Source organism: Anthonomus grandis, chromosome 19 (assembly GCF_022605725.1).
Source record: "Anthonomus grandis grandis chromosome 19, icAntGran1.3, whole genome shotgun sequence".
NCBI lineage: Eukaryota > Metazoa > Arthropoda > Insecta > Coleoptera > Curculionidae > Anthonomus > Anthonomus grandis.
Genome location: NC_065564.1, coordinates 1,664,159 through 1,677,240, shown reverse-complemented (window position 1 = coordinate 1,677,240; position 13,082 = coordinate 1,664,159). Strand labels below are relative to the sequence as shown.

At 30.1% G+C, this 13,082-nt stretch overlaps 1 protein-coding gene across 1 annotated transcript in view; it reads right to left on the bottom strand.

Annotated features, from left to right (window-relative positions):
* LOC126747283 (cleavage and polyadenylation specificity factor subunit 1) overlaps positions 1-13,082 on the bottom strand; it is a 155,517-nt gene that overhangs the window by 115,031 nt on the left and 27,404 nt on the right. Inside the window, 4 exon segments of the mRNA XM_050455813.1 lie at positions 2,804-2,956; positions 2,958-3,163; positions 3,239-3,437; positions 3,512-3,693. Coding sequence (XP_050311770.1) covers positions 2,804-2,956; positions 2,958-3,163; positions 3,239-3,437; positions 3,512-3,693 — 740 coding nt within the window.

Sequence of the window (13,082 nt, the reverse complement as noted above, 5' to 3'; positions counted from 1 at the left end):
TAATGAAGGAAAGATTTCCGGACAGAGTGGAATTTTGCTATAATTCCATTAATTTCCAACCGATTTCCATGAAAATTGGATCATTGGAAAGGCAATTTAATTCCAAACAAAAAATGTGTCAATAAAAAATTCCATTATTCCAATAGTTTCCAAGGAAAAAAATAATGAAGGAAAGATTTCTGGAATAAAGTGGAATTTTGCCATTATTCCATTAATTTCCAACCGATTTCCATGAAACCTGGATCATAAGGAAGGAAATTTAATTCCAAACAAAAAATGTGTCTATAAAAAATTCCATTATTCCAATAGTTTCCAAGGAAAAAAATAATGAACGAAAGATTTCCGGACAGAGTGGAATTTTGCCATTATTCCATTAATTTCCAACCGATTTCCATGAAACCTGGATCATAAGGAAGGAAATTTAATTCTAAACAAAAAATGTGTCTATAAAAAATTCCATAATTCCAATAGTTTCCAAGGAAAAAAATAATGAAGGAAAGATTTCCGGGACAGAGTGGAATTTTGCTATAATTCCATTAATTTCCAACCGATTTCCATGAAACCTGGATCATAAGGAAGAAAATTTAATTCTAAACAAAAAATGTGTCTATAAAAAATTCCATAATTCCAATAGTTTCCAAGGAAAAAAATAACGAAGGAAAGATTTCCGGGACAAAGTGGAATTTTGCCATAATTCCATTAATTTCCAACCGATTTCCATGAAAATTGGATCATAAGGAAGGAAATTTAATTCCAAACAAAAAATGTGTCTATGAAAAATTCCATTATTCCAATAGTTTCCAAGTAAAAAAATAATGAAGAAAATATTTCCGGACAGAGTGGAATTTTGCCATAATTCCATTATTTTCCAACCGATTTCCATGAAAATTGGATCATTGGAAAGGAAATTTAATTCCAAATAAAAAATGTATTGATGAAAAATTCCATAATTGCAATAGTTTCCAAGGAAAAAAATAATAAATGAAAGATTTTCGGACAGAGTGGAATTTTGCCATTATTCCATTAATTTCCAACAGATTTCCATGAAAATTGGATCATTGGAAAGGAAATTTAATTCCAAATAAAAAAATTTTTGATGAAAAATTCCATAATTGCAATAGTTTCCAAGGAAAAAAATAATAAAGGAAAGATTTCCGGGACAGAGTGGAATTTCACTATAATTCCATTAATTTCCAACCGATTTCCATGAAAACTGGATCTTAAGGAAGGAAATTTAATTCCAAACAAAAAATGTGTCTATGAAAAATTCCATTATTCCAATAGTTTCCAAGTAAAAAAATAATGAAGAAAATATTTCCGGACAGAGTGGAATTTTGCCATAATTCCATTATTTTCCAACCGATTTCCATGAAAATTGGATCATTGGAAAGGAAATTTAATTCCAAATAAAAAATGTATTGATGAAAAATTCCATAATTGCAATAGTTTCCAAGGAAAAAAATAATAAAGGAAAGATTTCCGGGACAGAGTGGAATTTCGCTATAACTCCATTAATTTCCAACCGATTTCCATGAAACCTGGATCATAAGGAAGGAAATTTAATTCCAAACAAAAAATGTATCTATGAAAAATTGCATAATTCCAATAGTTTCCAAGTAAAAAAATAATGAAGAAAATATTTCCGGACAAAGTGGAATTTTGCCATAATTCCATTATTTTCCAACAGATTTCCATGAAAATTGGATCATTGGAAAGGAAATTTAATTCCAAATAAAAAAATTTTTGATGAAAAATTCCATAATTGCAATAGTTTCCAAGGAAAAAAATAATAAAGGAAAGATTTCCGGACAGAGTGGAATTTTGCCATAGCTCCATTAATTTCCAACCGATTTCCATGAAACCTGGATCTTAAGGAATGAAATTTAATTCCAAACAAAAAATGTGTCTATGAAAAATTCCATAATTCCAATAGTTTCCAAGTAAAAAAATAATGAAGTAAAAATTTCCGGGACAGAGTGGAATTTTGTCATTATTCCATTAATTTCTAACCGATTTCCATGAAACCTGGATCTTAAGGAAGGAAATTTAATTCCAAACAAAAAATGTGTCTATAAAAAATTCTATCATTCCAATAGTTTCCAAGGAAAAAAAATAATGAAGGAAAGATTTCCGGGATAGAGTGGAATTTTGCCATAATTCCATTAATTTCCAACTGATTTCCATGAAAATTGAATCATTGGAAAGGAAATTTAATTTCAAACAAAAAATGTGTCTATAAAAAATTCCATTATTCCAATAGTTTCCAAGGAAAAAAATAATGAACGAAAGATTTCCGGACAGAGTGGAATTTTGCCATTATTCCATTTATTTCCAATCGATTTCCATGAAACCTGGATCTTAAGGAAGGAAATTTAATTCCAAACAAAAAATGTATCTATAAAAAAATCCATTATTCCAATAGTTTCCAAGGAAAAAAATAATGAATGAAAGATTTCCGGACAGAGTGGAATTTCGCCATAATTCCATTAATTTCCAACCGATTTCCATGAAACCTGGATCTTAAGGAAGGAAATTTAATTCCAAACAAAAAATGTATCTATAAAAAAATCCATTATTCCAATAGTTTCCAAGGAAAAAAATAATGAATGAAAGATTTTCGGACAGAGTGGAATTTCGCCATAATTCCATTAATTTCCAACTGATTTCCATGAAAATTGGATCATTGGAAAGGAATTTTATTTCCAAAGAAAAAACGTATCTATAAAAAATGTCGAAAATTCAACAGTGTCAAAATAAAACTAAATTATATAAAAAAAAAACAGATATATATAATTCACATCACCATAGTGCCATCCTCCTGTCCCAAAATCAGGAAGGCGTGCCGGTCCTCCCCACTCCTGATGGTCCACATGTTAAAACAGCCCGGCAGGGTGAACGTGGTGACGATTTGGGGCTTCACCGACCGCTGGAGGACGCATAACGCGCCGTTTTTTCCCGTAACCGGCGGTCGTGACCAACTCCAGGTTCAAGTCGGGGTTTCCCCCGAACTCCTCGCTCAAAAAAGCGGGTTCCCCCACCGAAATTTGCCCGCACGGGCCGATGTTCAACAGGGAGTCGCACACCTCGAACACGAACGAACTGATCTGAACCCCCGTTTGCCGTTGGTTCCCGTAAACCTCTAATTCCTCCGGATCCCTGATGTCTAAGAGGAGAAAAACGCAGGTTTAGTGTGAATCCACCCTAAGACATGGCATTCATTTGTTTCATTTCAACTAACCCATGACGTCACTGGCGATGAAATCGGTCAACGAATCGGACACGATTTCCCCCCCCTCTTTGCTCGATTTGCGCTTTTTCCTCGGCTGACTGGATTCGTCGATGGTGATGACCTCGTTCGCTTTTTCCGTGAACCGCAACAGGAGCGAGTTGCCCAATCGGGAGCCGAGAAACAGGAAATTGTTCTCGCAGATGCAGACCTGCGGCGACCGAAAGTGCCCGATTTGTATCCCCTTAACTTTTTTTCGCCCCCCAAAAAAAACAAACGACTTACGCATGTGGTGAGCACGCTCGCGGCCGCCTTTTCGAAATGGAAACTGCGCACGTAGCGCATGCTGTCGGCCAACAGGGTCAACACGTACAATTCGCCCCCTTTCAATGACAAGACGAGGGTGTCGTCGTCCAGGAATCCCACTTGGGAGCAATCGAAGCTGATTTTCACGTCTTCCTGGGGTTCTGAGGGGGAATTGAATGGTTTCGGTTTGTTGGGTGAAGGTTTAGCTCCATTGTCAGCAATTTTCATGAAAATCCGTTGAATGGGTTGGGTTTTATGAGGTGTTGAAGAGGGGTTGTAAGAAAAATGGAGGCCAATGTGAAATCTGTCATAATTTCCCTAATTTCCAACCGATTTCCATGAAAATTGGATCATAAGAAAGAGAATTTAATTCCAAACAAAAAATGTATCTATAAAAATTTCCATTAGTTCAATAGTTTCCAAGCTAGAGTTAAATTAAGAAAATTATCCGGGGACAAACAGAAAATCCTTCATAATTTCCCTAATTTCCAACCGATTTCCATGAAAATTGGATCATAAAAAAGAGAATTAAATTCCAAACAAAAAATGTATCTATAAAAATTTCCATTAGTTCAATAGTTTCCAAGCTAGAGTTAAATTAAGAAAATTATCCGGGGACAAACAGAAAATCCTTCATAATTTCCCTAATTTCCAACCGATTTCCATGAAAATTGGATCATAAGAAAGAGAATTAAATTCCAAACAAAAAATGTATCTATAAAAATTTCCATTATTTCAATAGTTTCCAAGCTAGAGTTAAATTAAGAAAATTATCCGGGGACAAACAGAAAATCCTTCATAATTTCCCTAATTTCCAACCAATTTCCATGAAAATTGGATCATAAGAAAGAGAATTAAATTCCAAACAAAAAATGTATCTACAAAAATTTCCATTATTTCAATAGTTTCCAAGCTAGAGTTAAATTAAGAAAATTATCCGGGGACAAACAGAAAATCCTTCATAATTTCCCTAATTTCCAACCGATTTCCATGAAAATTGGATCATAAGAAAGAGAATTAAATTCCAAACAAAAAATGTATCTATAAAAATTTCCATTAGTTCAATAGTTTCCAAGCTAGAGTTAAATTAAGAAAATTATCCGGGGACAAACAGAAAATCCTTCATAATTTCCCTAATTTCCAACCGATTTCCATGAAAATTGGATCATAAGAAAGAGAATTAAATTCCAAACAAAAAATGTATCTACAAAAATTTCCATTAGTTCAATAGTTTCCAAGCTAGAGTTAAATTAAGAAAATTATCCGGGGACAAACAGAAAATCCTTCATAATTTCCCTAATTTCCAACCAATTTCCATGAAAATTGGATCATAAGAAAGAGAATTAAATTCCAAACAAAAAATGTATCTACAAAAATTTCCATTATTTCAATAGTTTCCAAGCTAGAGTTAAATTAAGAAAATTATCCGGGGACAAACAGAAAATCCTTCATAATTTCCCTAATTTCCAACCGATTTCCATGAAAATTAGATCATAAGAAAGAGAATTAAATTCCAAACAAAAAATGTATCTACAAAAATTTCCATTATTTCAATAGTTTCCAAGCTAGAGTTAAATTAAGAAAATTATCCGGGGACAAACAGAAAATCCTTCATAATTTCCCTAATTTCCAACCGATTTCCATGAAAATTGGATCATAAGAAAGAGAATTTAATTCCAAACAAAAAATGTATCTATAAAAATTTCCATTAGTTCAATAGTTTCCAAGCTAGAGTTAAATTAAGAAAATTATCCGGGGACAAACAGAAAATCCTTCATAATTTCCCTAATTTCCAACCGATTTCCATGAAAATTGGATCATAAGAAAGAGAATTTAATTCCAAACAAAAAATGTATCTATAAAAATTTCCATTAGTTCAATAGTTTCCAAGCTAGAGTTAAATTAAGAAAATTATCCGGGGACAAACAGAAAATCCTTCATAATTTCCCTAATTTCCAACCGATTTCCATGAAAATTGGATCATAAGAAAGAGAATTAAATTCCAAACAAAAAATGTATCTATAAAAATTTCCATTAGTTCAATAGTTTCCAAGCTAGAGTTAAATTAAGAAAATTATCCGGGGACAAACAGAAAATCCTTCATAATTTCCCTAATTTCCAACCGATTTCCATGAAAATTGGATCATAAAAAAGAGAATTAAATTCCAAACAAAAAATGTATCTATAAAAATTTCCATTAGTTCAATAGTTTCCAAGCTAGAGTTAAATTAAGAAAATTATCCGGGGACAAACAGAAAATCCTTCATAATTTCCCTAATTTCCAACCGATTTCCATGAAAATTGGATCATAAAAAAGAGAATTAAATTCCAAACAAAAAATGTATCTATAAAAATTTCCATTAGTTCAATAGTTTCCAAGCTAGAGTTAAATTAAGAAAATTATCCGGGGACAAACAGAAAATCCTTCATAATTTCCCTAATTTCCAACCGATTTCCATGAAAATTGGATCATAAGAAAGAGAATTAAATTCCAAACAAAAAATGTATCTATAAAAATTTCCATTATTTCAATAGTTTCCAAGCTAGAGTTAAATTAAGAAAATTATCCGGGGACAAACAGAAAATCCTTCATAATTTCCCTAATTTCCAACCAATTTCCATGAAAATTGGATCATAAGAAAGAGAATTAAATTCCAAACAAAAAATGTATCTACAAAAATTTCCATTATTTCAATAGTTTCCAAGCTAGAGTTAAATTAAGAAAATTATCCGGGGACAAACAGAAAATCCTTCATAATTTCCCTAATTTCCAACCGATTTCCATGAAAATTAGATCATAAGAAAGAGAATTAAATTCCAAACAAAAAATGTATCTACAAAAATTTCCATTATTTCAATAGTTTCCAAGCTAGAGTTAAATTAAGAAAATTATCCGGGGACAAACAGAAAATCCTTCATAATTTCCCTAATTTCCAACCGATTTCCATGAAAATTGGATCATAAGAAAGAGAATTTAATTCCAAACAAAAAATGTATCTATAAAAATTTCCATTAGTTCAATAGTTTCCAAGCTAGAGTTAAATTAAGAAAATTATCCGGGGACAAACAGAAAATCCTTCATAATTTCCCTAATTTCCAACCGATTTCCATGAAAATTGGATCATAAGAAAGAGAATTAAATTCCAAACAAAAAATGTATCTATAAAAATTTCCATTAGTTCAATAGTTTCCAAGCTAGAGTTAAATTAAGAAAATTATCCGGGGACAAACAGAAAATCCTTCATAATTTCCCTAATTTCCAACCGATTTCCATGAAAATTGGATCATAAGAAAGAGAATTAAATTCCAAACAAAAAATGTATCTACAAAAATTTCCATTATTTCAATAGTTTCCAAGCTAGAGTTAAATTAAGAAAATTATCCGGGGACAAACAGAAAATCCTTCATAATTTCCCTAATTTCCAACCGATTTCCATGAAAATTGGATCATAAGAAAGAGAATTAAATTCCAAACAAAAAATGTATCTATAAAAATTTCCATTAGTTCAATAGTTTCCAAGCTAGAGTTAAATTAAGAAAATTATCCGGGGACAAACAGAAAATCCTTCATAATTTCCCTAATTTCCAACCGATTTCCATGAAAATTGGATCATAAGAAAGAGAATTAAATTCCAAACAAAAAATGTATCTATAAAAATTTCCATTAGTTCAATAGTTTCCAAGCTAGAGTTAAATTAAGAAAATTATCCGGGGACAAACAGAAAATCCTTCATAATTTCCCTAATTTCCAACCGATTTCCATGAAAATTGGATCATAAGAAAGAGAATTAAATTCCAAACAAAAAATGTATCTACAAAAATTTCCATTATTTCAATAGTTTCCAAGCTAGAGTTAAATTAAGAAAATTATCCGGGGACAAACAGAAAATCCTTCATAATTTCCCTAATTTCCAACCGATTTCCATGAAAATTGGATCATAAGAAAGAGAATTTAATTCCAAACAAAAAATGTATCTATAAAAATTTCCATTAGTTCAATAGTTTCCAAGCTAGAGTTAAATTAAGAAAATTATCCGGGGACAAACAGAAAATCCTTCATAATTTCCCTAATTTCCAACCGATTTCCATGAAAATTGGATCATAAGAAAGAGAATTAAATTCCAAACAAAAAATGTATCTATAAAAATTTCCATTAGTTCAATAGTTTCCAAGCTAGAGTTAAATTAAGAAAATTATCCGGGGACAAACAGAAAATCCTTCATAATTTCCCTAATTTCCAACCGATTTCCATGAAAATTAGATCATAAGAAAGAGAATTAAATTCCAAACAAAAAATGTATCTACAAAAATTTCCATTATTTCAATAGTTTCCAAGCTAGAGTTAAATTAAGAAAATTATCCGGGGACAAACAGAAAATCCTTCATAATTTCCCTAATTTCCAACCGATTTCCATGAAAATTGGATCATAAGAAAGAGAATTTAATTCCAAACAAAAAATGTATCTATAAAAATTTCCATTAGTTCAATAGTTTCCAAGCTAGAGTTAAATTAAGAAAATTATCCGGGGACAAACAGAAAATCCTTCATAATTTCCCTAATTTCCAACCGATTTCCATGAAAATTGGATCATAAGAAAGAGAATTAAATTCCAAACAAAAAATGTATCTACAAAAATTTCCATTAGTTCAATAGTTTCCAAGCTAGAGTTAAATTAAGAAAATTATCCGGGGACAAACAGAAAATCCTTCATAATTTCCCTAATTTCCAACCAATTTCCATGAAAATTGGATCATAAGAAAGAGAATTTAATTCCAAACAAAAAATGTATCTACAAAAATTTCCATTAGTTCAATAGTTTCCAAGCTAGAGTTAAATTAAGAAAATTATCCGGGGACAAACAGAAAATCCTTCATAATTTCCCTAATTTCCAACCGATTTCCATGAAAATTAGATCATAAGAAAGAGAATTAAATTCCAAACAAAAAATGTATCTACAAAAATTTCCATTATTTCAATAGTTTCCAAGCTAGAGTTAAATTAAGAAAATTATCCGGGGACAAACAGAAAATCCTTCATAATTTCCCTAATTTCCAACCGATTTCCATGAAAATTGGATCATAAGAAAGAGAATTTAATTCCAAACAAAAAATGTATCTATAAAAATTTCCATTAGTTCAATAGTTTCCAAGCTAGAGTTAAATTAAGAAAATTATCCGGGGACAAACAGAAAATCCTTCATAATTTCCCTAATTTCCAACCGATTTCCATGAAAATTGGATCATAAGAAAGAGAATTTAATTCCAAACAAAAAATGTATCTATAAAAATTTCCATTAGTTCAATAGTTTCCAAGCTAGAGTTAAATTAAGAAAATTATCCGGGGACAAACAGAAAATCCTTCATAATTTCCCTAATTTCCAACCGATTTCCATGAAAATTGGATCATAAGAAAGAGAATTAAATTCCAAACAAAAAATGTATCTATAAAAATTTCCATTAGTTCAATAGTTTCCAAGCTAGAGTTAAATTAAGAAAATTATCCGGGGACAAACAGAAAATCCTTCATAATTTCCCTAATTTCCAACCGATTTCCATGAAAATTGGATCATAAGAAAGAGAATTAAATTCCAAACAAAAAATGTATCTATAAAAATTTCCATTAGTTCAATAGTTTCCAAGCTAGAGTTAAATTAAGAAAATTATCCGGGGACAAACAGAAAATCCTTCATAATTTCCCTAATTTCCAACCGATTTCCATGAAAATTGGATCATAAGAAAGAGAATTAAATTCCAAACAAAAAATGTATCTATAAAAATTTCCATTAGTTCAATAGTTTCCAAGCTAGAGTTAAATTAAGAAAATTATCCGGGGACAAACAGAAAATCCTTCATAATTTCCCTAATTTCCAACCGATTTCCATGAAAATTGGATCATAAGAAAGAGAATTAAATTCCAAACAAAAAATGTATCTATAAAAATTTCCATTAGTTCAATAGTTTCCAAGCTAGAGTTAAATTAAGAAAATTATCCGGGGACAAACAGAAAATCCTTCATAATTTCCCTAATTTCCAACCGATTTCCATGAAAATTGGATCATAAGAAAGAGAATTAAATTCCAAACAAAAAATGTATCTATAAAAATTTCCATTAGTTCAATAGTTTCCAAGCTAGAGTTAAATTAAGAAAATTATCCGGGGACAAACAGAAAATCCTTCATAATTTCCCTAATTTCCAACCGATTTCCATGAAAATTGGATCATAAGAAAGAGAATTAAATTCCAAACAAAAAATGTATCTATAAAAATTTCCATTAGTTCAATAGTTTCCAAGCTAGAGTTAAATTAAGAAAATTATCCGGGGACAAACAGAAAATCCTTCATAATTTCCCTAATTTCCAACCGATTTCCATGAAAATTAGATCATAAGAAAGAGAATTAAATTCCAAACAAAAAATGTATCTACAAAAATTTCCATTATTTCAATAGTTTCCAAGCTAGAGTTAAATTAAGAAAATTATCCGGGGACAAACAGAAAATCCTTCATAATTTCCCTAATTTCCAACCGATTTCCATGAAAATTGGATCATAAGAAAGAGAATTTAATTCCAAACAAAAAATGTATCTATAAAAATTTCCATTAGTTCAATAGTTTCCAAGCTAGAGTTAAATTAAGAAAATTATCCGGGGACAAACAGAAAATCCTTCATAATTTCCCTAATTTCCAACCAATTTCCATGAAAATTGGATCATAAGAAAGAGAATTAAATTCCAAACAAAAAATGTATCTACAAAAATTTCCATTATTTCAATAGTTTCCAAGCTAGAGTTAAATTAAGAAAATTATCCGGGGACAAACAGAAAATCCTTCATAATTTCCCTAATTTCCAACCGATTTCCATGAAAATTGGATCATAAGAAAGAGAATTTAATTCCAAACAAAAAATGTATCTATAAAAATTTCCATTAGTTCAATAGTTTCCAAGCTAGAGTTAAATTAAGAAAATTATCCGGGGACAAACAGAAAATCCTTCATAATTTCCCTAATTTCCAACCGATTTCCATGAAAATTGGATCATAAGAAAGAGAATTTAATTCCAAACAAAAAATGTATCTATAAAAATTTCCATTAGTTCAATAGTTTCCAAGCTAGAGTTAAATTAAGAAAATTATCCGGGGACAAACAGAAAATCCTTCATAATTTCCCTAATTTCCAACCGATTTCCATGAAAATTGGATCATAAGAAAGAGAATTTAATTCCAAACAAAAAATGTATCTATAAAAATTTCCATTAGTTCAATAGTTTCCAAGCTAGAGTTAAATTAAGAAAATTATCCGGGGACAAACAGAAAATCCTTCATAATTTCCCTAATTTCCAACCGATTTCCATGAAAATTGGATCATAAGAAAGAGAATTAAATTCCAAACAAAAAATGTATCTATAAAAATTTCCATTAGTTCAATAGTTTCCAAGCTAGAGTTAAATTAAGAAAATTATCCGGGGACAAACAGAAAATCCTTCATAATTTCCCTAATTTCCAACCGATTTCCATGAAAATTGGATCATAAGAAAGAGAATTAAATTCCAAACAAAAAATGTATCTACAAAAATTTCCATTATTTCAATAGTTTCCAAGCTAGAGTTAAATTAAGAAAATTATCCGGGGACAAACAGAAAATCCTTCATAATTTCCCTAATTTCCAACCGATTTCCATGAAAATTGGATCATAAGAAAGAGAATTAAATTCCAAACAAAAAATGTATCTATAAAAATTTCCATTAGTTCAATAGTTTCCAAGCTAGAGTTAAATTAAGAAAATTATCCGGGGACAAACAGAAAATCCTTCATAATTTCCCTAATTTCCAACCGATTTCCATGAAAATTGGATCATAAGAAAGAGAATTAAATTCCAAACAAAAAATGTATCTATAAAAATTTCCATTAGTTCAATAGTTTCCAAGCTAGAGTTAAATTAAGAAAATTATCCGGGGACAAACAGAAAATCCTTCATAATTTCCCTAATTTCCAACCGATTTCCATGAAAATTGGATCATAAGAAAGAGAATTAAATTCCAAACAAAAAATGTATCTATAAAAATTTCCATTAGTTCAATAGTTTCCAAGCTAGAGTTAAATTAAGAAAATTATCCGGGGACAAACAGAAAATCCTTCATAATTTCCCTAATTTCCAACCGATTTCCATGAAAATTGGATCATAAGAAAGAGAATTTAATTCCAAACAAAAAATGTATCTATAAAAATTTCCATTAGTTCAATAGTTTCCAAGCTAGAGTTAAATTAAGAAAATTATCCGGGGACAATCAGAAAATCCTTCATAATTTCCCTAATTTCCAACCGATTTCCATGAAAATTGGATCATAAGAAAGAGAATTAAATTCCAAACAAAAAATGTATCTACAAAAATTTCCATTATTTCAATAGTTTCCAAGCTAGAGTTAAATTAAGAAAATTATCCGGGGACAAACAGAAAATCCTTCATAATTTCCCTAATTTCCAACCGATTTCCATGAAAATTGGATCATAAGAAAGAGAATTAAATTCCAAACAAAAAATGTATCTACAAAAATTTCCATTAGTTCAATAGTTTCCAAGCTAGAGTTAAATTAAGAAAAATTATCCGGGGACAAACAGAAAATCCTTCATAATTTCCCTAATTTCCAACCGATTTCCATGAAAATTGGATCATAAGAAAGAGAATTAAATTCCAAACAAAAAATGTATCTACAAAAATTTCCATTATTTCAATAGTTTCCAAGCTAGAGTTAAATTAAGAAAATTATCCGGGGACAAACAGAAAATCCTTCATAATTTCCCTAATTTCCAACCAATTTCCATGAAAATTGGATCATAAGAAAGAGAATTAAATTCCAAACAAAAAATGTATCTACAAAAATTTCCATTATTTCAATAGTTTCCAAGCTAGAGTTAAATTAAGAAAATTATCCGGGGACAAACAGAAAATCCTTCATAATTTCCCTAATTTCCAACCAATTTCCATGAAAATTGGATCATAAGAAAGAGAATTAAATTCCAAACAAAAAATGTATCTACAAAAATTTCCATTATTTCAATAGTTTCCAAGCTAGAGTTAAATTAAGAAAATTATCCGGGGACAAACAGAAAATCCTTCATAATTTCCCTAATTTCCAACCGATTTCCATGAAAATTGGATCATAAGAAAGAGAATTAAATTCCAAACAAAAAATGTATCTACAAAAATTTCCATTATTTCAATAGTTTCCAAGCTAGAGTTAAATTAAGAAAATTATCCGGGGACAAACAGAAAATCCTTCATAATTTCCCTAATTTCCAACCGATTTCCATGAAAATTGGATCATAAGAAAGAGAATTAAATTCCAAACAAAAAATGTATCTACAAAAATTTCCATTAGTTCAATAGTTTCCAAGCTAGAGTTAAATTAAGAAAATTATCCGGGGACAAACAGAAAATCCTTCATAATTTCCCTAATTTCCAACCGATTTCCATGAAAATTGGATCATAAGAAAGAGAATTAAATTCCAAACAAAAAATGTATCTACAAAAATTTCCATTATTTCAATAGTTTCC